This window comes from Pleurodeles waltl, chromosome 11 (assembly GCF_031143425.1).
Source record: "Pleurodeles waltl isolate 20211129_DDA chromosome 11, aPleWal1.hap1.20221129, whole genome shotgun sequence".
Lineage (NCBI taxonomy): Eukaryota > Metazoa > Chordata > Amphibia > Caudata > Salamandridae > Pleurodeles > Pleurodeles waltl.
In genome coordinates, this window is record NC_090450.1 from 884,362,186 (window position 1) to 884,388,046 (window position 25,861).

The window sequence follows — 25,861 nt, forward strand, 5'->3', positions numbered from 1 at the left end:
ATATGAAAACGTATTTCTTTAACACACAAATGTGTTTCATCATGGAACATCAGATTGCACCTCTGCATTGAGAAATATTTATTAAAAATGATAGTTTTTAAATAGAAATTGAGAAACATTTCTGACCCCGCAGTGATGATACCATAATGACAGTGCTATTGTGAGCACATCTGGCCTTATTTGTCCTTTTATCATTTATTGATAACGGGACACGTTAGAGGTTTCATGGACATTTTGACTCAGTTAAGAGTGATTTACCATGGACACAAACCTTACTCATTACTCAATTACCAAATAACACACACAATTGTCTTAAACATTTATCAAAATTTGAGTCAGTAAGCTTCACACAACATGGCCCATGTGATCATGAATAACCACGCCGTTTTAGTACAAGTTAGAATATTTATTTCCCTAGATGAACAATGCTAAAGTCACGTAAAGCAATCGCAATATCATCTGATAGACATACATGAACAGCACAGGTTGACCAAAACAACAAAAGAATCTTAATTTCACTAAAGCATTTAACATCAAACATTCAATAGCTACTATACATATTAATTTTAAAAATAACTGAACTAATGATATGGCGAACATTTAGTCATTCACAATTGAAGAAAATCAATCTATGGTTAATTAGGATTATTGAACTTAGACATGCTAACTAACCCTCTAATTCGAGTGGCATGTTTGGCTTTAATGCAAAAAGAAAAGTCAGACAAATGTGAATCTGGAAAACATCTGGCTATGAGTCTATCAAAATTATTGCGGTCCGTACCTAGAAAAGAAAGACAAAAACCTGCAACAAAAATAAAATGTAATCTCATCATAACTCTCCTTAATGAGTCAGCAAACAGAGACTTCTTCATCAGCTGGACATACGTCTGGTTAGCATTTGTAGTGGGGACTGGCTCAGCCACGAGGGGCTCTAATTTAGCCAAACCAAATTAAAAGACATCATATAAGGATTAATAGCAAAGTAATGTCTCTAAAAAGGGCATCTAAGTCTGCTCTGATCTCTCTGCGATTATAACTAACTAGGACTAACGCCGTAACTCGATCTTACCTGGAACACAAACTGGAACTGTCCTTCCAAGTGCAGTCCAGGTATATTGGAAATCCAGAAAGCATTTTCTCACGCTGTCATTGGTCAGAATATCGTCTGTTCACGGTTGAACCAATAATTATTAATTCTCAAATCTGGGATATTGATAGACAGTCTTTCACACATCAGTGATTGGCTCCTCATCTCCTGTTCCTATCACCAATTTACGTAGGTAACTTAGTTGCAATTCATACTCTTGTCAGTGAAGCCATTGTCAAGTCCTGAGAAGATTTGCTTCTCACGCACCATTGTTACAATTGTATCTGTAAAGGGTACATTATATTACAGCAGACAGTTCTCACAATAAAAATAAGATATCATCTAGTCAGCGTTGCAACATTACAAACTATTTGGTCAACTCTGTGTGTGTGTGTGTGTGTGTGTGTGTGTGTGTGTGTACAAAGAACAATGAACAACAAAGCTTCTCCTTGCATCAGAAAAACATTACGAACATTTATTAATGCCATAAAACTTATCAACATAACATATCAATTATACGTTAATATGGTCTATTAATACATTTTATTCTATGGTGCACATTATGTTAACGGTTAATGTCATCTTTTTTATTAATGTCGTACATGGAGTGGCCCAGTCCAGTCCCCGTGCTCCCCGGTGTTTTGCTTTTCACTAATGACCGAGCTGACAAAAATCTCTGGAATGCACTTCTTAATCCAAAAAAGACATTTATTTATTATTTCACTATGCGAGGTTCCTAAAAGGATATTAGCATCTTGAAAGCACATGTTTAAAAATAGTCAGAGCAATGAAATGAAAACATACCAAAATGATTCTCCACTGCAATATACACCGCAAATATATGTATCTATATTATAATGCAAAGCAAATAATGAATTAAAAATGCATCACCGTAGGGCCTGTTAGGTGCTTCATCTTTCTCATGCCAGCAACATTATGACCCCGTTAAAGAGATCTCTATCCTCACGGGAAAGATATCAGGCATCCACCGTCTAAAATCCTGATTGAGCCCACTAACACTCTCACTGTCGCACTGGGTCTTTTATTATATCTTAAAAAAACGAAAGGGCTTTCTGGAAAAAAAACAAAAAAACTAATTTTGCGATTCAAACATGCTGGCTAGTTTAGGTAGTTTTGAAAAAAACATGTTTGGGTTTGGCCATAATCCCAAGATGTCAAGTCAAAACAAGGCCGTTCCCTGCCATCTGAGTACATCCTTATCAAGCAAAGCCCTTGGTGAGGAAAAGCACAAAAACAAGACAGAATGGACAGATTACAATCTTGAAAATTACGGGCAGCCTTTAACATGGCAGTGCCTAATGCTACGATAAAGTCAATAGGCAGAATGAATCTAAAGCTAAACTGAATACAAAATGTAGTCTGTAACTGGTGTGAACACTGGACAGCTAATCCAGGTGCTACATGGTGAAATACAAAGTCAGTGGTCAAAACACATATTTCACTACACCCAGTAGTCCTGCTAGTCCAGCTAGTGGCTCCATCCTTCCGGAAGTATTTCTAAATCTGTAGCCAGTGTTGGTCAGCGAAGACAAGGAGTCATAGGGGAATTAAGGTAGGGTCTGGGAAGGTAAAGCTCAGAGCTGCCGGTCAATGAGGTGGAGCGGAAGCTCCTGGCAATAGGCCAGTGCGGCTTGCTCTCCTCAGGTGGCCTGCCTTCCCCGGCCCTTTCCCAGGAACCTCCTATAGTCTGATGCTTGGAGTATTCACTGCAGGCGGTAGACATAAAACATACAGCATGTCCGCGTGCAAAGCTCGGTCACGTTTTATGTGTGGCACCAAGAAGGGACCCAAGGCAGCTTCTAAGACCAGGGAAGTCCTGAATGTGAGTCAGCCTCCGGGGGTAACAGATAGCAGCCAAGAAGGAGGGAATGTACTCCAGACGTTGCAACAAGAGGGAGGATGCCCATGGAGACAATGGAGAAAGATCTGCTGTAACCCCACTGGGGGCATCAATTAAAAAAATTGTGGGGAAATATTTTAAAGAGTTCCCCAGTGTGTCAAATGGAAAAAATATTTTTGGTTCAAATCAGAGTGAAATTGAACGGTCCATAAGGAATGATTCTCAGACTTCAGATTAGCTGCAGATAGAGTATTTATTTATTTCTGGGGATGGGGTTGGGAGAGGGAGGCAGAGGAAATTTGTGGGGAGAGGCTCTTGTTGGAACCTAGGTAATCCTCTTCACCATGCCTCTCACTCCAAGTAAGGGATAGCGTTACTTTAGAGGAGTGATTCCAGTTTTGCTTTGCATTAGAGAGAAAGGAAGAGAAGTAGAGCGTTGGAGGGGGCATCAGTGGTGCTAGCAAAATGGATACACTCTCACCTCGCCGCCTTCTCCCTCCGTTAGGCAGTCCGCTCTTGCTTTAGATACCAATGCCGTGCCTGCTGAATCCTTACTAGATTTAATGCAGAAAAACCTACAGGCTATCCTTGGCTTGAGTAAAGTACATGAAAATCAATTACAAGAGATAATGGAGGAATTGAAACAAATTAACAGCTGCATGTGTACTAGTACAAACTGCGCTGTAAAAAAGGGATCAAGAGACAGGTACCCCAGATGAAAGTAGAGAAGGAGAGTTAGGAGACACAATAAAGTTAGCAGAGCTTCTGTCCTTATATGTTTCCAAACAACCAATGCTAGTGATTAAAAAGGAGTCGAGGATAGGGAATGCGAGGATATAGACCCTACAGACCCTACCATAATCCCCACAGAAGTAAGCAAAGTAATCAAAGAAACATCAGGAGCAAAAGCCCCATAGAGAGAGGGGGGAAGGCAGTCCGGGATAAGAAATTAAAAACAATCCAAGGACAAGGATGCCTTGTTTCTGAAAGCATTGTGCTTATAATCAATCCTGATCAGGATTGCTAAAAATCATTGGCAAAGCCAGTAGAATACAAAAGTGCGACCAGTTGGCTTTGTCAGTACTTGTCCTTATCTCCTCTGGATAATGATGTGATTTGTTTATGCAATTTTTAAGTCAGCCTTATTAAAGTTTTTATTTCCTTCAGTCTTTAAGTTCACTTAATAGCCATTAAAAGTGTATTGTCTGTGTATAAAATAAACTGCATTGTTTTTCAGAAATTTGGCTGGACTGGTTAAAGGATGAAATAAGAATGTCAGAAGATGGGTCTTCAAGAGAGCAGGTTTATGAACTGTTCGAGAGGGCTGTAAAGGACTACATTTGTAAGTACTGTATAGTTAAAAATCAGTAGGAGGATCCAGTACATACTATGCTCTGAATTATCCAATTAAACAAAATAGTTTTACATATTTTCAATTAATTGTTGCAGGTATTATTTTTTTTTTTTTTAGGTACAGTGAGATTAATTAATTTGCGCAGAGTCCTGCAACTTTCCGGTTCCAAAGCTGGATTTGAACCCTAGTTGCCAGGTTAAGCATGTAGTAGTTCAGCCACTAGAGTACATCTTGTACCTCGATCCTGAACCTCCAAGTACCATACCCTGCAGTATTGGTTATTTCGTCTGTGAGATTACTAATGCAGTGAAACCCCATTATTCAAGGCAATTTGAGCATTTGAGTTACAGGAGGCGAAGGTAGGCCGAGGTTCTATGCACTCTTATTGCCTAACTCCAAATAGTAACCTTATAAATGTGTGCCATCTTTCCAGATTGGCATGGAATATTTCTACCAAATTTGAAGGACGTGCATAAGACTGCTCTTGATAGCTAAGTGTACCATTGTGTTGCAAATACTGCCTTTACGAAATTAAATATAGGAGAGAAGATTGTGGCTTTTTAAATTACTTTTACTGATTTGGCCAAATAGGAAATTGTTTTTAGCTAATTACTTAGTAGTAAGACTTAACTCTTGAAAAGCGGTCAATTCTGCCCTGTGTATCAAAATTGAAAAATAATTTTGGATGCGTAACTGGAACAGAAGAAATTGTGTTATGACTAAAGTATGACAGCTCAGTTGACTGGAACTATTACTATTGCAACTGATTGGTTGACATGATAGTGCAAAGTACATTGCAGATCAGGCTGAGAGATCTCTACACATGTCTGATTTCTAATCTCTGGCATGAAATACCCCTTATAAATATTTGGATAAAACAAATATGAACGTGATGTGTTCTGGCTATTCCGCATGTTCAGAAACTCCATAATGGGAGACATACTTTAGTGATCAAATATTAGCATTTATGGCATTTATAAATAAGTTTCTATTAAGCTCTGAAACATCTGAAAACACCACTGAGTTGATTCCGTCTTCCATATGCATTGTGCATGCGTTCCCAGTCACTTACTTGCTTGTGCAGTACTGTGTTGCAGGTGGCATACTGCCCTGCTTGTTATTTTTTCAGTTTCTGCAAGGCTGGTGTATGTTGTAGTCTGGCTTTAATGTGGCAGTGGTGAGTCAGGTGAATTCTCTGGGGGATTGAAACATTACTGTGCATAGCACCTTCCACAGTGCTGCTTTCTGTGATGCACATTGGGAAAGGGAACCATGGGTTTGAAGTCCTCAGGAAATGCATGGTGCTGTGTAGCCCCTACTGTCCTCTTTTGCTGTGCAACGGTGGCATGTAGCAAGTTTGTATTTGATGCTTATGACAGATGTATTTTCCTCCTAATCCTGAAGCTGTCTACCTGTTCTCCATCTAGTGCAACACATTTCTCTTCTAGCAAGGTTACTTGCTTGATTGTATATCATCTGGAGCGGTATGTTGCTGCCTGCAAGTCATTGTTTTGTTTCCCAGCATGCTGCCACAACATCTTATCCGTTCATGCTCCAATGGGTTAATAATGATTAAATGTATAAATGCAGCTTGTGGGCCACAACTAGAACGATATTTCCTGTGTACTTAGTTCAACAAAGTAGCCAGGTAGAAGATAGAATGGTCTGTCTTTGGGTGAAGCAGGGTCACATGGCTCACCGGCTGTAATAATGTTTGCATGATATGTAAGGCTAGTCTCTTTATCCCCACACCCTGACAGAATTTGGCACAGTATACCAAACATGGAGGAATGAATCTCTACCACGGACACCTGTGGGATTCCTCAAAAATCGCATGGTTTGGATAAATGATCTTTTTCGGATCTCTACAAAATGTGTGTAATGGACAGCTTTCCAGGGGAAATAATAATATTATGGATTTCCCTTTTGATCATCATTATCACTTGGTGGCCTCCAAGGAATTGTCTGGACAGAAGGATTCAGTTGGCCTCTCAACTGTATGGTAATGTTACTTGCAGTATTCTCCACGTCAAGTGTTGTGACTTTATGACTATATGATGTGTGTTAGTGTTAAAAGGGTGTGAAACCTTCAATCACAACTTTTGGCATACATTATCCTTATGTCCATGAATATGTGGGACTAAAATTGCATATGAATGTTTTTGTAATGCAAAAGAATTGCCAAACGAGGTAAAAAAAGGTCTTAGAAAACAATGTGTAGACAAAACCACACAATAGTGCTCTCCTCCCTAGAGTGAGGCTCCTAACTCTGTAGTAATTTCAAGTAGAGACTCGCACGAATATCAGTCGCACCTCTGAATAACCTTTGTAACTAAAATTGAGAGTGTGTAGGTTAATGAACTTATTTTTGTACTCCTTCTGACAAATGTAAAACCAGAGGATCATTAATTTTGTTCCCAGAGTTTTCTGAAATAAAAATTCTGATGTGTTTGTGCTACCACGTGCATGAGGGCAAAATAGCAATTGTGTCATACTGCTTAATGGGTGTTAGTCATGCACCTGAGAAAATATAAACTCACCTGGTAATGTTTTGTTCTGTCGATAGCCAAGACTTTTTGATTTTAGTCAAGTTATATACAGGAGCTTTACAGTAGCTCTTTTCATCCATTAGTCTGTTTCTCTCAATTAATGGGTCTATTTTTGTGTCCTCAACATTTTTCTTCTGCCCTCTACTGCAACAGTATTAGGCAATGAATGAATCAGGCAACTTCAGCCATTGGCTAACTTCACTATGAGTGACCGCGTTGTTCTCTTTCTTGAGGAGCACATCTGCACACAGAGTAGTTCCCTTCAGTACAACAATGTTTTACAAAAAACATTTAAAAAAGTAAACCAGCATTGCCCAAGCTAAAAGTCTGAAAATCAATGCCAAACCGAACAACTTTGTCCATACTAATTTTGCATGTTATAGGACGTATCAAATACAAATTGCAAAGCTTCCTTTAGTCCCAGGTCAGTGCTTCATTCATAGAAAAAAATGAGCATCTAGATGTGCTTCTGGTCTTTATTTTTGTTTTTTGTTTTTATTCTATAACTGCAAGGTTTTCTCTTACAGACCACAGCACTATCTTAATCATGATAAGAATGCATTTGCGTCTATTTTTATGCTGATTTTTACATTACCCAGAACTAGCTGTGTACCCCAATTGTTAATAGTAGAAAGCAACGTTAAAAAAAGATAAAAGAAATCTCTTGCCCAATTATCATTTGGGATGTGTTAGTTCATATTGCTCCTTTTTGGTTTGTTTTCAACAGAATGTTCACTAAAGATAATGAAGATTGTCCCATTGAGGACAGTTATCTGAGAACTTCATTCACATTTTCCCACAAAGTCCTTCACAAGCTCCTCTTTATCTCACAAGTTCATTAATTTTGTAAGTGTTCCTCATGTTGTTGTGTTGACACAGTGCGTTTCGCGTATAAGAGACCACAGTATTGAGGTCTTCCTTATGACTGTAGACTTTATTGGCAAAATTGGGCCCTAATATAAAGCAGTAATATATCAATAATATGGAAGAATTTGATTCAATGTTATTTCCCTGGTCAAAGCTACATGTGAAATGAGAGTTACTTAAAATTAGGTTATTAAGATAGTTGAGGTTATTTTGTCTCTCCACAGGAATCCAAGTACCCACCTAAACGAGTCGGGCACATCTGGCCTTAGTGCTGCTTAATTGGAAAGGAAACCTAGACAAAATATGTATTCCTCATGTATTTGTGTCAGTCCATTCCACCTTTACATGTCTGCCACCTATCTTGCGGCTTACATTAGACTTGTTCATCACTTTTGCTGTTGCTTATAGAAAAAGCGGCGTGCTTCTTGTGACTGCCGTCACTGGCGCATCATTTCCTGGACTGCAAGGATGCATGGCTTGTCCTTGCTCTGTCCTTTCCATCGGCTTATACTTCCCCCCTTTACATCTGGTTTGGTGATCCCGCCCTCAGTTATGCCTGTCCATGCAGTGTCCCCTCCTCATATTTTGTTGTGGGCATCTCTCGCCGTCAGGTGCCCGGGTACGGCAAGATTTGACTTGTTCTAATACCACAGATCGTCTTCAATTTCTTCTACCATTTGTAATGCTGTTTTTGTGATCCCGCTAGGCAAAACTGCCTGAGGTATGTAGCTCATTATGGTTGTGGGTCAATCCTGTGATGGTTACAGATACTGCAAACTGGCATAATATTTAAATCACTATAAAGTCTCACATTTAACGCCTTCAATTTTGTCGTCACAAATCTGAATTACGAATTTTTCATCCTTTTAGTTTTAAAGCCAATTTGATTGAGCAGGCTGTCCTCGTTTGCAGGAGTGAAAGATCCCATGGGGCTTATGATTCGCTGTGGTCAGCTTTTGTTGGAAATGTGATTCTCCATTTAAAAATGGCACTTTTCAAGGTTCAGATTGCTAAGTATTCCCAGCAGTTCTACTTCATGATTCTTATTTGTCGAGATACTGCTTTTTATCTACCTCGCAGGACTTTTTACAAGATACATAGATGAGTGGGCTTAATACTATTCCACTATTGGGTGAACGTATTCTTGAAAATCCCAGTTCTTTGCTCAAAATCAACACGATCATTCAAAAGGAACATACAGTTTGAACACATGAGAACTTAATAACAATGATGTGGATGAAAACGCAGACTAACTTATCAGTTCACCCAGTGATATGACATGAAGTATAGTTCAGATGCTAACTATATATATACCAGAATATGGAACAACAAAATCTGATATAGTAATATTTTAAGGAAGACCTCCATACCATAGTTCTTTATAGATGGTCAAAATACACCATGTTGACACAACAATATGAGGAACACTTACAAAATGAAGTTATTAATAGAGGGGGGAAAAGGAAGCTAGTAGAGAACTCAAACTTTGTTGGGAAAAAGAAGATAGAAGTTCTCAAATATTGACTCTGCTTAGGAAAATATTCTGGATCTTGCATGAATATTATGTTGAAAATCAACAGAAACAGTGTAATTAAGACTAACTCATGAAAACCGATATTTGGACTTACAGATTCCTTTCCTTGTATTTGTTTTTGAGTTTTTTTATTTTTATTTACCACCATTTTCAATTCAATAATATTTTATTTGACAAAAAAAAACATAAAAGCAATATAACAAATCCATGCAAACAATGATCATCAGTCATAGTTAAAAAGAAATCTCAATCTGTAGCAATAAAAATCTGTCAGTAGATATTCAAGGTAAGAAGGCAGAATACATACAAATCATGGGTTAAAAGTAAACAATCACTCTACACTATTCAAATAATATAACTTCATAGCTATTTCTTTTTTTTTTTTTTAACAGCCTTGGTGAGAAAGTTTAAGATGGCAAAGCAGAGATCTGGGATTGACAATTTTGCAACATCTCAATACCCAAAATAATTTCTCACCCTAAAACGGCGCCAAATTGGAATTTAAAAAGACTGCTAGGAGTGGCAAATAATGGTCAGAATAATATAAAGTGATGCATGCTCTGCTTGGTACTGTTATTACACTTGCATGGGTGTAAAAAGCTATACCATGATTTCTGGAAAGGGTAGACTACCTTAAAGTATATTTTATTTTACCTGAAGTGGGTTAGAAGATATCGCTGGTATGTATTTTCTATCCACACATAGTAAGGTTATAAAAACAGGTTGTTGATACTTGTGCATCTCTCAGAACAGTTTCCAATTCCAAAGCACCCTCAATCCTAGCCTCCCTACATTTCTTCAAGAACAAAATCTTGGTCACAGCTTTGGTATTAGAATTACATGCCTGTGGATTTATAACCAGGTCTGCCCTGTCTGTATCCCTACAGCTTTTCTGAACATATGCGATCCATGGGATATCATTAACTCCATCTAGGGTTAAGCATTCAGTTAAACAGACCCTTACAGGGACGCCTCAGGATTTACCCAGCACTTAATCCAAAGCAAAAGCTGAGGTAAGTTTATTTGATCTTCAATGTAAGGGAGACCGAATTCCTCATGGGAAATAAAGATTGCTGTACACATAGGTGCAGCCAATAATATGCGGGCAAAAGAGTTCTCGCGTTTTTTGGAGGGAATGAACAACCCCAACACCATGGAGCCCTGCAGATAGGCATTTGCTTCTGTAAAGACTAAGCATTTCGGCAAAGAGCTTATTTTTCAACTTACTGGCAAATCTGAAGATCACCTCTGTTTCTCCCCAGTTGTTGCATCTTTGTTGATATAAGCTTATTCCAAGTAAGGGTTTGACTAAAGGTGATACCCAAACAATTTGAGTTCACCTTCTCCAGGCATCTACTCCCATAAAAAGACCTTGGACCTGGAACATGATCTCCCACAGGTAATGGTTTATGTTTTTGCAAAATCTACTTTTAAATCAAGGGAGTCCATAAAAGATAATAATGCGTCCAGTAATGTCTGGAGACCATTTGCAGTAAGGGCCATTGTGACCATGTCATCTTCGTATAATAAAATCAGAATAAGATGGGTCCCCATCTTTGGCATTTTCTTGCCTGTATCTATTAGGTGTTTACTGACCCCATTAATATATAAAAGAAATAAAAAGGGGGACAGAATACAACCCTGTCTCTCTCCTCTCGGCAGTCTTCTCTCTCCCTGTTGGACATAGCTAATCAAAATTGTGAGATCTTGATGCAGACGCTTAATTAGGTCTAATAAGTCCTGAGCCTCACCCATATTCTCCATGATTCTTCGCAGGCTTGCCCTATTTACCAAATCAAATGTGCTTGTAAAGGACCATGAATGCCAAATGTAAAACGCCTTTTTCAGGTAGTACATACTTCCCAGCTGAAAGGTATAGATTTAGGGCCTGTTAAACTCTCCCAATCCCTGTCTTAAAGCCAAATTGTGCATGTGTTAGTATATTATTTTCAAAAGTCCAGGTTTCAAGGCCTGCAAGAATAACTCTCCCCAGGATTTGTGCGCTAGAATCAATTAAGGAAATGGACTTATAGCAGGATGATTGAGCTCTGACTCCTTTCTTAAAAATAGGCACAATTATGGCTGTCCTCCATGAAGGTGGGATATGACTTGCCACTGCGCACCTCAGCACATTAGTTAGCAAAGGGGGATCAAAGCCCTATATATATATATATATATATTTTTTTTTTTAAGTACATTGGGACCCCATCTAGCCTGCTACGTTTCCTGGAATACCCTGTTCGATAGCTACCATAACTTCACCCACTTCAGTAGGAGATATGTTATTACTACATGTCCCTACCGTCTGTGATTGGTAAAGACTGTAATATACTACTGTCTGTGTCAAAATTAGATGTGAAGTGGGTCACCCATTGTCCAGTATAATTGTGCAATCCATTCTGGGAGCCTCGGGTTGGAAAAAAGCTATGATTCACTTCTGTCCAAAATTTTGAAGAGTCTCCAGTATTTGCGGCAATAATAATGTCATCCCAAGCTTTAGTCCTGACTTCTCTTTTCTTGTCTAAAAGCACATTTATATAATCTGTTCTCGCTGCTTTCACGTGCTCTCCAATATGTGGATTTGCCTTTAGAATTAATTTCAGGTGTTTATGAGCACTGGTGCAGGCTTTATTAAAACAGCCATAGGGTTTAGGGACATGACCACCCTTGGAAAAAGATAAACTGTTTTGATACTTATACTACATAAGTTATCAAACCCTGCAAATAGGGCAGGGGGGATCTATATCATCTTAGTCAGTGTAGAACCAACAACCAACTGTAAGTTCCCTTTTTAATATTTTTTGATTAAATTCTGTGGGGTTTGCCTTCTCCCATTTGCACCGTAGGACTTTTTTTTTTTTTTTTTTAAATAAATCCTGAGGTTTCTTTTCTGTTGTTGTACTGGCCTGGCAGTTTAACTGTATAACCAAGGGCTTGTGATCCCTATTACGCCTAGGTATGATCCTATAATCAGGTAGGAAAGGAGAATGTTCTGTTGATATTAATATAAAATCAATCTGCCTATTTCCTGAAGGCCCCACAAATGTGTGAATATCATTTCCAGGATTGTCTACTAAGTCCACTACAAAAACCATGCCATGCTTCAGGATACACAAATTTAAGGCCTCCCCCAAAGCTGTACGCCTGAAGTGTAAGCGATTCTCATCTTTGTCGGCTAACCCACACACCCTGCTACCATCATATTCACTTAATAAGATGTTGAAATCTCTTCTCCGTACAACCATTCTTTGCATCTCATTACTTTTACAAAACATTTTGCTCATACCTCAGTCTGCGGTGGTCCTAGGACAATAGGACCACCACCAAAACGTTCACAACAACATGCATTTCTGTCTACATCAGCTCATCGCATTTGTTTGAGTTAGAGCTCAAACGTTTTAGCCATGAGAAAGCTTAAAAAAAGACTAAATGGTGGGAGGTGTTATTTTTGGGTCCCCACTAACCTATTGTGGGGACCCAGAGATAATGTTGACAGAGCATTTTGAAGGTGGTCCCACTGTCCTAGGGCCACCACAGGCTGAGTTATGAGCGAAAATGTTTTGTAAAAGTCATACGCTGAAAAGCATTATGGGGTGAGTGTTCGTGCCATGAATATTCTAGTATGTTGATTGCAATGTTCAGAACCACCCCTAGAGAACACCAAAATAAAATTAGCATTTGGAAGAAACATGGTCATGTAACCGTACAGTCAACCCTTAGAGAGCATAACCACTTGAAAAAAGAACGGGAGAAAGTAATGCAGTGTAACCATATATTTAGCCCCTAAAGAACATAGGTCATTGAACATTTTCAAGGCTAGCATCCCAATTGTAATGATATTAAAAACAAGGCCCATAAAACATAACTTATCCCAGCTGTAAAACAAAAGTTCCAGCCATGAGACAGCTTAAAAAAATAATGAATGGTGGTAGGGGGTAATTTGGAGTCCCCACTAACATCGCATGGGGACCTAGAGATTATGTAGACAGAAAGAGCACATTGTGGTCAATGTTTTGAAGGTATTCTCATTGTCCTAGGACCACCACAGGCTGAGTTATGAGCAACACTGTTTTATAAAAGTAATGCCCTGCAAAGAATTATGGGGCAAGTTTCCATGCCGCAAATATTTTAACATGTTAATATGATTGTAATGCATAGAACAGTCCCTAGAGGACACTACAATGAAAATGGCAGTTGTAAGAAATTGAAAAACATTTTGCAGAGTAACCATATACGTAGCCCCTAGAGGGCATAGTGCACTACACGTTAGAAATGCTATTATAAACAAGGCCTTTAAAACACAAGTATATTCCCAGCCGAAAAACAAAAGTTCCAGCCATGAGAATGTTTAAAAAAACATTGAATGGTGGGAGAGGTGGTTATTTTTGGGCCCGCTGACCTAATGTGGGGACCCAAAGATGACCTAAACAGAGCGCATTGTGCTGAATGTTTCGGTGGAGGTCCCAATGTCCTTGGACCACCACAGGCTGAGTTATGGGCAAAAATGTTGTGAAAAATAATGCTTGCAATGGATTATGGGTTGAGTTTTTACGAGTGTCGTGAAAATTGTAGTATCGGCTCTTCCGAGGTGCCAGGAGAGCTGCTTATGCTTTGAGGATTTCTGTTTTATGTAAAGCATTTATCAATTTTAAGTGTTTTAAAGGGAGAGCCACAAGAAATGTCTTTGATTAGGTAACTGTGAACAATATAACCAGTCCTTCAATACCGCCCATAGAGTTCAAACTGTTGTGCCTGTTCACGCTGTGAGCACCATGGCCTGCAGGCAGCACAAAGGGGAGAGACAAAAAAAAATAGTTTGCCCACTCTGAAGTATATCGACAGTTGTGCAATAATCCATGTAACAGAGGCAGTCAATCTGCAAGGGATAACAAAAACAGCCTCAAAGCGGGACAAACAAAAAGCAATTACCAATGATAACAAGTGATTTTTTGAAAGGCAAGGCGACAAATGAGTCAAAATGATGGCCCTGAGGTAAGCTTGGTTAAAAGCTCACAAAACTTACAACCGGTCAAAGCGCTTGTGCGCTCGACATAAAAAGAAGGGAGAAAGAGGAAAGATTTGGCCATAAGCAAGCAAGGATTTTTAAAGGACACTCTGTAGGAAGTTGGCTCTGTATGCACTATTTCAAAGTAAGGAATAGTAGGACAGAGTCCAAGGGTTCCCCTTAGAGGTAAGATAGTGGCAAAAAGAGATAATACTACTGCTCTATTTTGTGGTAGTGTGGTCGAGCAGTAGGCTTATCAAAGGAGTAGTGTTAAGCATTTGTTGTACATACACCCAGGCAATAAATGAGGAACACACACTCAGAGACAAATCCAAGCCAATAGGTTTTGTTATAGAAAAATATATTTTCTTAGTTTATTTTAAGAACCACAGGTTCAAATTCTACATGTAATATCTCATTTGAAAGGTATTGCAGGTAAGTACATTAGGAACTTTGAATCATTACATTAGCATGTATACTTTTTACATAAAACACAATAAGCTGTTTTTAAAGTGGACACAGTGCAATTTTCACAGTTCCTGGGGGAGGTAAGTTTTTGTTAGTTTTGTCAGGTAAGTAAATCACTTACAAGTCTCAGGTTTGGGTCCAAGGTAGCCCACCGTTGGGGGTTCAGAGCAACCCCAAAGTTATCACACCAGCAGCTCAGGGCCGGTCAGGTGCAAAGGCCAAAGAGGTGCCCAAAACACATAGGCTTCAATGGAGAGAAGGGGGTGCCCCGGTTCCAGTCTGCCAGCAGGTAAGTACCCGCGTCTTCGGAGGGCAGACCAGGGGGGTTTTGTAGGGCACCGGGGGGGACACAAGTCAGCACAAAAAGTACACCCTCAGCAGCGCGGGGGCGGCCGGGTGCAGTGTGCAAACACGCGTCGGGTTTTCAATGAGGTTCAATGAGAGATCAAGGGATCTCTTCAGCGTCGCAGGCAGGCAACAGGGGGGCTCCTCGGGGTAGCCACCACCTGGGCAAGTGAGAGGGCCTCCTGGGGGTCGCTCCTGACAGGAGTTCCGTTCCTTTAGGTGCTGGGGGCTGCGGGTGCAGGGTCTTTTCCAGCCGTCGGGGAATGGAGTTCAGACAGTCGCGGTCAGGGGGAGCCTGGGGATTCCCTCTGCAGGCGTCGCTGTGGGGGCTCAGGGGGGACAACTTTGGTTACTCACAGTCGTAGAGTCGCCGGAGGGTCCTCCCTGAAGCGTTGTTTCTCCACCAGTCGAGTCGGGGTCGCCGGGTGCAGTGTTGCAAGTCTCACGCTTCTTGCGGGGAGTTGCAGGGGTCTTTAAATCTGCTCCTTCGAAACAAAGTTGCAGTCTTTTTGGAGCAGTACCGCTGTCCTCAGGAGTTTCTTGGTCTCTTGGAAGCAGGGCAGTCCTCTGAGGATTCAGAGGTCGCTGGTCCTGGAGAAAGCGTCGCTGGAGCAGGGTTCTTTAGAAGGCAGGAGACAGGCCGGTAGGACTGGGGCCAAAGCAGTTGGTGTCTTCTTTCTTCTTCTGCAGGGGTTTTCAGCTCAGCAGTCTTCTTCTTCGGTAAGTTGCAGGAATCTAAATTCTTAGGTTCAGGGAAGCCCTTAAATACTAAATTTAAGGGCGTGTTTAGGTCTGGGGGGTTAGTATCCAATGGCTACTAGCCCTGAGGGTGGGTACACCCTCTGTGTGCCTCCTCCCAAGGGGAGGGGGTCACATCCCTAATCCTATTGGGGAATCCTCCATCTGCAAGATGGAGGATTTCTAAAAGTCAGAGTCACCTCAGCTCAGGACACCTTAGGGGCTGTCCTGACTGGCCAGTGACTCCTCCTTGTTATTCTCATTATTTCTCCTGGACTTGCCGCCAAAAGTGGGGGCTGTGTCCAGGGGGCGGGCATCTCCACTAGCTGGAGTGCCCTGGGGCCTTGTAACACGAAGCTTGAGCCTTTGAAGCTCACTGCTAGGTGTTACAGTTCCTGCAGGGGGGAGGTGTGAAGCACCTCCACCCAGGGCAGGCTTTGTTTCTGTCCTCAGAGAGCACAAAGGCTCTCACCGCATGAGGTCAGACACTCGTCTCTCAGCAGCAGGCTGGCAGAGACCAGTCAGTCCTGCACTGAACAATTGGGTAAAATACAGGGGGTATCTCTAAGATGCCCTCTGTGTGCATTTTTTAATAAATCCAACACTGGCATCAGTGTGGGTTTATTATTCTGAGAAGTTTGATACTAAACTTCCCAGTATTCAGTGTAGCCATTATGGAGCTGTGGAGTTCGTTTTTGACAGACTCCCAGCCCATATACTCTTATGGCTACCCTGCACTTACAATGTCTAAGGTTTTGCTTAGGCACTGTAGGGGCATAGTGCTCAAGCACATATGCCCTCACCTGTGGTATAGTGCACCCTGCCTTAGGGCTGTAAGGCCTACTAGAGGGGTGACTTACCTATGCCACAGGCAGTGGGAGGTTGGCATGGCACCCTGAGGGGAGTGCCATGTCGACTTAGTCATTTTCTCCCCATCAGCACACACAAGCTGGCAAGCAGTGTGTCTGTGCTGAGTGAGGGGTCCCTAGGGTGGCATAAGACATGCTGCAGCCCTTAGAGACCTTCCCTGGCATCAGGGCCCTTGGTACCAGGGGTACCAGTTACAAGGGACTTACCTAGGTGCCAGGGTTGTGCCAATTGTGGAAACAATGGTACATTTTAGGTGAAAGAACACTGGTGCTGGGGCCTGGTTAGCAGGGTCCCAGCACACTTCTCAGTCAAGTCAGCATCAGTATCAGGCAAAAAGTGGGGGGTAACTGCAACAGGGAGCTTTTCTTTACACAAGCCCCCCCCAGCCCACAGGCCAGGAGACTCAGCCAAAGCTGGGAGAGTCTTCCTAGTCTGTCAGGCGAGGAAGAGTAGAGGAAATAGGCTGGTTTGTTGCAGGGCCTACTCTGCCATACATCCTCCTGTTCAGGTCATTCCCTCTGGGGAACTGACCCACTTCCACAGTGATAGGACCTAGTCTGAATTGCCTCTTGTCTGTACTTTTTATGTCTCCAACCATTATCTCTATTTTGTGGTTAGAGGTATCCACCTCTGCTAATCTTATCTTAGCCAGGGTCACCCCTAGCTTACCCAAAGAGGTTACCCAGAGCTGGAGTAACCCCTCCATGACCAACAGGGTCAGGGGGCCTAACTTGCTATTTGGCATGGGGTCTGACCACCATGCCAAGGATAGTGCAGCCATAAAGGCTAACACCCAGCAGAGGCCACTGACAGCTGTCAGTGCCCAGAACCACACCTTTAGCTCTTCACCTACAAGGGAAGGGGCTAAGTTACAGGCTTCTTTGGGTTCAGGGTGCCTGTCTGCTGTATTAGAGTGGGGAGTTACCACATCTTGTAGTAAACTCCCTTCTTCCACTCTTTCTTCTGTTAGCTGAGGAGCCACCCACTCAGGCTTAACAGTTGCCTGACTAGCCAGGACTTCTTGTGGGTCAGGCTGGACTTTACCAGTGCCACTTTTGGAATTCTCCCCTACTGGAGCAGAATCTCCTTGGCTTGCTGGAACCTTGGCTAAAGGTTGTCCACCCTTCCTACACTGTTTTGTTTTCTTTTTCTTCTGGGGCCTGCTTGCAGTTACTGCAGGGGCAGGACCTCCAGAATCCTTGGGAGAGGACTGGCCCTGGACCAGTTCCTCTCTTGTGCTCTGACTAACCTCTGGGTAGTCATTTCCAAGGAGACAATCAAGGGGGAGGTCTGTACTGACTACCACCCTTCTCCAGCTAAAGGTCCCACCCACTTCTATGGGCACAAAAGCCACAGGCCTATCAGTGACCCTGTCTGGGCTAACTCTTACTCTGGCCATCTCACCTGGGATGTACTGGTTTGAGAACACCAGCCTGTCATGCACAATAGTGTGACTAGCACAAGTGTCTCTCAGGGCAGTGGCTGGGATTCCATTCACCAGTAGGTGGTGGAAGTGTCTACTTCCCTCTGGAATCTCCAACTCACCTGTTGGGCCCTTTTTCCAGTTGAAGGCTATGAAGACCTCCTCATCTGAGGAGTCATCTCCAATGGCTACACTGGTCACCCCTGGGATTTTGCTAGGGGGTTTGTTTTTGGGACAAGAAGTGTCCTTGGTGTGGTGCCTGTCTGTCTACAGTTATGGCACCATGCCTTAGTGGCATCCCAGTTCTTACCCTGGTACCCACCTTTGTTTTGGGTTGTGTCTCGGGGCCCACCCACCTGGTCTGGTTTTTGGGGGCCTACAGAGGACTCTTTTTCTTTGTTTCTAGTGTCACCCACTTTCTCCTGAGGAGGTTTTGTAACCCCTTTCTTTTGGTCACCCCCAGTGGAAGTTTTGGTTACCCTAGTCTTGACCCAATGGTCCGCCTTCTTTCCCAATTCTTGGGGAGAAATTGGTCCTAGGCCTACCAGATACTGATGCAACTTTTCATTGAAGCAGTTACTTAAAATGTGTTCTTTCATAAACAAATTATAAAGCCCAACATAGTCATGCACTTCATTTCCAGTTACCCAACCATCCAGTGTTTTCACTGAGTAGTCTACAAAATCAACCCAGGTCTGGCTCGAGGATTTTTGAGCCCCCCTGAATCTAATTCTATACTCCTCAGTGGAGAATCCAAAGCCCTCAATCAGGGTTCCCTTCATGAGGTCATAAGATTCTGCATCTTTTCCAGAGAGTGTGAGGAGTCTATCCCTACACTTTCCAGTGAACATTTCCCAAAGGAGAGCACCCCAGTGAGATTTGCTTACTTTTCTGGTTACACAAGCCCTCTCAAAAGCTGTGAACCATTTGGTGATGTCATCACCATCTTCATATTTAGTTACAATCCCTTTAGGGATTTTCAACATGTCAGGAGAATCTCTGACCCTATTTATGTTGCTGCCACCATTGATGGGTCCTAGGCCCATCTCTTGTCTTTCCCTTTCTATGGCTAGGATCTGTCTTTCCAAAGCCAATCTTTTGGCCATCCTGGCTAACTGGATGTCCTCTTCACTGGAGTTATCCTCAGTGATTTCAGAGAGGTTGGTCCCTCCTGTGAGGGAACCAGCATCTCTGACTATGATTTGTGGAGTCAGGGCTTGAGAGGCCCTGTCCTCCCTAGATAGGACTGGTGGGGGGGAATCACCCTCCAAGTCACTATACTCATCCTCTGTGTTGCCATCCTCAGAGGGGTTGGCTCTTTCAAACTCTGCCAACAGCTCCTGGAGCTGTAGTTTGGAAGGTCTGGAGCCCATTGCTATTTTCTTTAGTTTACAGAGTGACCTTAGCTCTCTCATCTGTAGATGGAGGTAAGGTGTGGTGTCGAGTTCCACCACATTCACATCTGTATTAGACATTATGCTTCTAAAAGTTGGAATACTTTTTAAGAAACTAAAACTAGTTCTAGGATCTAATTCAAACTTTTACCAAACTTTTAAACTCTAAAAGGAAATGCTAACAGGGACTAACACAAGGCCCTAGCAGGACTTTTAAGAATTTAGAAAAATTTCAAATTGCAAAAATCAAGTTTTAATGACAATTTTTGGAATTTGTCGTGTGATCAGGTATTGGCTGAGTAGTCCAGCAAATGCAAAGTCTTGTACCCCACCGCTGATCCACCAATGTAGGAAGTTGGCTCTGTATGCACTATTTCAAAGTAAGGAATAGTATGCACAGAGTCCAAGGGTTCCCCTTAGAGGTATGATAGTGGCAAAAAGAGATAATACTAATGCTCTATTTTGTGGTAGTGTGGTCGAGCAGTAGGCTTATCAAAGGAGTAGTGTTAAGCATTTGTTGTACATACACCCAGGCAATAAATGAGGAACACACACTCGGAGACAAATCCAAGCCAATAGGTTTTGTTATAGAAAAATATATTTTCTTAGTTTATTTTAAGAACCACAGGTTCAAATTCTACATGTAATATCTCATTTGAAAGGTATTGCAGGTAAGTACATTAGGAACTTAGAATCATTACATTAGCATGTATACTTTTTACATAAAACACAATAAGCTGTTTTTAAAGTGGACACAGTGCAATTTTCACAGTTCCTGGGGGAGGTAAGTTTTTGTTCGTTTTGTCAGGTAAGTAAATCACTTACAAGTCTCAGGTTTGGGTCCAAGGTAGCCCACCGTTGGGGGTTCAGAGCAACCCCAAAGTTATCACACCAGCAGCTCAGGGCCGGTCAGGTGCAAAGGCCAAAGAGGTGCCCAAAACACATAGGCTTCAATGGAGAGAAGGGGTGCCCCGGTTTCAGTCTGCCAGCAGGTAAGTACCCGCGTCTTCGGAGGGCAGACCAGGGGGGTTTTGTAGGGCACCGGGGGGGACACAAGTCAGCACAAAAAGTACACCCTCAGCAGCGCGGGGGCGGCCGGGTGCAGTGTGCAAACACGCGTCGGGTTTTCAATGAGGTTCAATGAGAGATCAAGGGATCTCTTCAGCGTCGCAGGCAGGCAACAGGGGGGCTCCTCGGGGTAGCCACCACCTGGGCAAGTGAGAGGGCCTCCTGGGGGTCGCTCCTGCACAGGAGTTCCGTTCCTTTAGGTGCTGGGGGCTGCGGGTGCAGGGTCTTTTCCAGCCGTCGGGGAATGGAGTTCAGACAGTCGCGGTCAGGGGGAGCCTGGGGATTCCCTCTGCAGGCGTTGCTGTGGGGGCTCAGGGGGGACAACTTTGGTTACTCACAGTCGTAGAGTCGCCGGAGGGTCCTCGCTGAAGCGTTGTTTCTCCACCAGTCGAGTCGGGGTCGCCGGGTGCAGTGTTGCAAGTCTCACGCTTCTTGCGGGGAGTTGCAGGGGTCTTTAAATCTGCTCCTTCGAAACAAAGTTGCAGTCTTTTTGGAGCAGTACCACTGTCCTCGGGAGTTTCTTGGTCTCTTGGAAGCAGGGCAGTCCTCTGAGGATTCAGAGGTCGCTGGTCCTGGAGAAAGCGTCGCTGGAGCAGGGTTCTTTAGAAGGCAGGAGACAGGCCGGTAGGACTGGGGCCAAAGCAGTTGGTGTCTTCTTTCTTCTTCTGCAGGGGTTTTCAGCTCAGCAGTCTTCTTCTTCGGTAAGTTGCAGGAATCTAAATTCTTAGGTTCAGGGAAGCCCTTAAATACTAAATTTAAGGGCGTGTTTAGGTCTGGGGGGTTAGTAGCCAATGGCTACTAGCCCTGAGGGTGGGTACACCCTCTGTGTGCCTCCTCCCAAGGGGAGGGGGTCACATCCCTAATCCTATTGGGGAATCCTCCATCTGCAAGATGGAGGATTTCTAAAAGTCAGAGTCACCTCAGCTCAGGACACCTTAGGGGCTGTCCTGACTGGCCAGTGACTCCTCCTTGTTATTCTCATTATTTCTCCTGGACTTGCCGCCAAAAGTGGGGGCTGTGTCCAGGGGGCGGGCATCTCCACTAGCTGGAGTTCCCTGGGGCCTTGTAACACGAAGCTTGAGCCTTTGAAGCTCACTGCTAGGTGTTACAGTTCCTGCAGGGGGAAGGTGTGAAGCACCTCCACCCAGGGCAGGCTTTGTTTCTGTCCTCAGAGAGCACAAAGGCTCTCACCGCATGAGGTCAGACACTCTTCTCTCAGCAGCAGGCTGGCAGAGACCAGTCAGTCCTGCACTGAACAATTGGGTAAAATACAGGGGGTATCTCTAAGATGCCCTCTGTGTGCATTTTTTAATAAATCCAACACTGGCATCAGTGTGGGTTTATTATTCTGAGAAGTTTGATACTAAACTTCCCAGTATTCAGTGTAGCCATTATGGAGCTGTGGAGTTAGTTTTTGACAGACTCCCAGACCATATACTCTTATGGCTACCCTGCACTTACAATGTCTACGGTTTTGCTTAGGCACTGTAGGGGCATAGTGCTCAAGCACATATGCCCTCACCTGTGGTATAGTGCACCCTGCCTTAGGGCTGTAAGGCCTACTAGAGGGGTGACTTACCTATGCCACAGGCAGTGGGAGGTTGGCATGGCACCCTGAGGGGAGTGCCATGTCGACTTAGTCATTTTCTCCCCATCAGCACACACAAGCTGGCAAGCAGTGTGTCTGTGCTGAGTGAGGGGTCCCTAGGGTGGCATAAGACATGCTGCAGCCCTTAGAGACCTTCCCTGGCATCAGGGCCCTTGGTACCAGGGGTACCAGTTACAAGGGACTTACCTAGGTGCCAGGGTTATGCCAATTGTGGAAACAATGGTACATTTTAGGTGAAAGAACACTGGTGCTGGGGCCTGGTTAGCAGGGTCCCAGCACACTTCTCAGTCAAGTCAGCATCAGTATCAGGCAAAAGGTGGGGGGTAACTGCAACAGGGAGCCATTTCTTTACACACTCTCACAGTCAAATGAAAAGCAATGGGCAGACTTGAAGCCCACAAAGTATATACAACAGGTTGCTAAGCCACACCAAAAGCATTGTCTAGGCTCTACCTAAAAACATTAAGTATCAGAAGCACAACTGGGTGCTCGTTTTTCTTTATGAATTAAGTGTGGATGGCAGACTGAGAGAAGCTTCACAGTTTATACATAATGCGTTCTCACCCTCAGTCATTCTTTAAAGGCAAGTCCACGTGCAAGGGTCCTTTCACAGCCATATATAGTCAGCTGAGACTATTACTACTAGAATTCAAATATAAAATTGAACATAGGTCATAATATATCATTTTAATCCATAACAATTAAAAACAATGGGCCTGATTACAACTTTGACGGATGGGATAGTCCGTCACAAACTTTTACAAATTCCATAGGATATATTGGAACTTGTAATATGGCGGATGGGATATCCGTCACGTTTGTGACGGACTATCCTATCCGCCAAGGTCGTAATCAGGCCCAATGTCTACATGTGTGAGAGTTCTTATGTATACTGACAGGCAGGGTAAAATACCTGGAATAGCAAACATATTCACATTATGTAGTCTCCTGTAAAATATAGTGAAGTTATCTACAAGTCACCTCAAACTTGCCATCTTGTTTTACTGCTCAACAGGACAGTGAGAGGAATAATAATGTTTGTGTATATCCTAATGAGATAATAGAGATGATGTCACAGTCCAGTTACTTGCATCCGAGGACCATTAAGAGTGCCAGTGATCCTTTGGACTTTGATCCCTTTGTAGTAGGTACCAAGAAGGAAATACGGGCTATTACACACTATATATCCCAAAATTAGATTTTTTTCTTATACAGGACACACATTACCTGGTAACCTTCTACTAGCTCTGGTCTAAAGAGATTGAAACCATTTCTTCCAGATATGTAAAAAAAAAGCACACAAAAAATTAGGCAACAGCGCTTTTATGTCTGTGCCCCCTAGGTTCTGGAACAATATCTCTGTATCCATAAGAACTGCTCTAATTCTTCTCCAGTTTAAGAAAAAGCTGACTACACACCTCTTAAAAGAAAACTCCATCACATTGCAGTAACAATCCAGTAACCAACTACCGCTCCTTGCCTTTATGCATTCATTTTCCCCTGTACTGCACTTCACAGCCTTCTTAGCTTTGTTTGTGCTGTACAAATCATCCCTCCTGCATCCCTTCATTGGCACCCACAGCAGTACAGGCCTACCCCATTAGCCACTGTCTTGATCATTTGAGGGCAGTAGGAAATCATTGTTTCAGCCAATAATATCTCCAGAACCGAAAGGGTTAGAGGTGTGGCATACAGTTCAGGATTCAGTTTGAGTTTCTCGACCCAACATTACTGTCCCCCCTATTTTCATCCCATTGTGCAGCAAGTTGACTCTGCATGCTCTCCCGGACTTCTGTCCCAGTCTACAGGGCGTATGACTACCATTTCTCTGCTGGTCCTTTGACTTCTTTCCTTCCGTAGGCTTTCCCCCTCCTTAGGTGTCTGGTCACTGAGCATTCACCCAGTAGTAGCTGAAGGGGATAGGGCTCATGCCCCTTTTGTGGTCAAGATGGTCTTCCACAATCAACCCGAGGGATTTCTTTACTTTTTTGAACTACAAATGCCCCTCCGGTATTAAAGGAGGAGCCTATTGCTGCTCTCTGTTCACTATTCACACCGAGTCCAAATCTGACTTGCTCAGGTGAGATGTTCATTGCCCACTGTCTGGAAGCTCATTCCGTTCCCGTTTTCAGCAGGAGATGACCTTATACTGGAAATGTGGAGAGGGGTAAGTTTCACTCAGGCAGGGAAAAACCTACCTTAAGACAAAGGAAACGGGTTGGTAGCCTCTTCCCTCCGCCATCAATCAGATAAACTGGTTTAAAGGAGGGAGATAGGAGATGGAGTGGATCTACAGACCGGTATGTCTGAAATGGACTGCTCTGCACAAAGGGGACTACCACTTTCTGCAGCAAACACATGTAGGGACCGGTAGACCCCATCTCTCACCAATCAGTTCACAACACATGCATCCCAAACATACAGCAGGCAAGGACTCCAGTCACGAAATCTGGACAGACCCTCTTCCAGCAGAGAGTCAGCTGGCAGTCTGTCAGTAGGGGTACAGGTAGAGAGGCCTGTGTCACTGACTAGACTTGTAAGGCCACCATTGTCATTTGCTGCATAGTCAAGGTTGAGTGGATTAAAGTTTTCCTTGCTTGAATGGGAGTGCACTTTGGGTGTCCCTTGACATACTTTACACCATGTTTCTGGTGGTCGAAAAGATCCTTCAGTAGAGGCGCATGATTTTCAAGCTTGCTGGGTAAATTAATGGAATAACTGGGAAAGGTATAGGGATCACAACACTACAAATCCTTAGAGAGGACTTTTTTTTCAAATTATATTTATCAGTTGATTCCAGTATACAGTCATGATCTGCTTTTTTCTGTCTATGACAGATCGTTGATTTAGGTGTGAGTGGCAGGTTTGGTATTTGCTAGTGAAGGCTAGACTGTGATGAGAAATATTAACTGCCATAATGCAAGTAAATTGGTTGATAACACTTTATTGCAAATGTTGAAGACGCTCATTAAAAGTACATGTAACAATTAAAACAAGCATTGGCAAAGCCATTAGGTCTCACCTAGGCGAGATCAATTGCCATTGACAATTGTTTTTAGACATAGTACCTGAGTCGCATTGGGAGCAGCAGAAGGACACTAACCAAACTAAATCAATCAGTACTTGGTTTAAACTCCAAATGAGAGAACAGGAAGTGATATCAGAAAGTGTTAGTCAATTAGGAGGCAGAAAATATGAGTGACAATGAAGGCAATGAATGGCAAGCAGTAGGCAGGTTCCAAGCCCCTCATCGTAGCAACAGAGCATGCGCTGTTGGCAGGCATGACCTAACATACATAAATCAGTTCAAAAGCATTGAGTTGTGACAGCGTACAACTGATTTTAAGAATGCTCCAACAACAAAGCAAACTGCATTATCATTAAGCATCTGTAGGAAACAAAAGGCCACACAACTTTTTTTTTTTTTTTTAATTAATTTTCACATTATTGCATAAACAGAAAACAAACATGTTTGTGTCTGGTTCCAATTCAATGTGTGGTAATACTTGAATGTTACAGAGCTACAACACATGGGTTGCACAGTAATATGAGGACACCAGCCCTTTTGGGAAAGTGCTCACATTGTTGACGTAAACTCAAGCCCAAGGGCACCTTATCTTGTCATATTTCCTACACATTCCTCTACTTTAATATACCAATGCTTTCATTTTGCCACAGTGTCTACTCTC

At 42.8% G+C, this 25,861-nt stretch overlaps 1 protein-coding gene across 2 annotated transcripts in view; it reads left to right on the forward strand.

The window, feature by feature from the left end:
- SART3 (spliceosome associated factor 3, U4/U6 recycling protein) overlaps positions 1 to 25,861 on the forward strand; it is a 485,355-nt gene that overhangs the window by 19,378 nt on the left and 440,116 nt on the right. For both annotated transcript variants that reach the window (XM_069214788.1, XM_069214787.1), the window contains exon 3: positions 4,186 to 4,290. In XM_069214788.1, the coding sequence (XP_069070889.1) occupies positions 4,186 to 4,290 (105 nt within the window). The remainder of the gene's footprint in view (positions 1 to 4,185; positions 4,291 to 25,861) is intronic.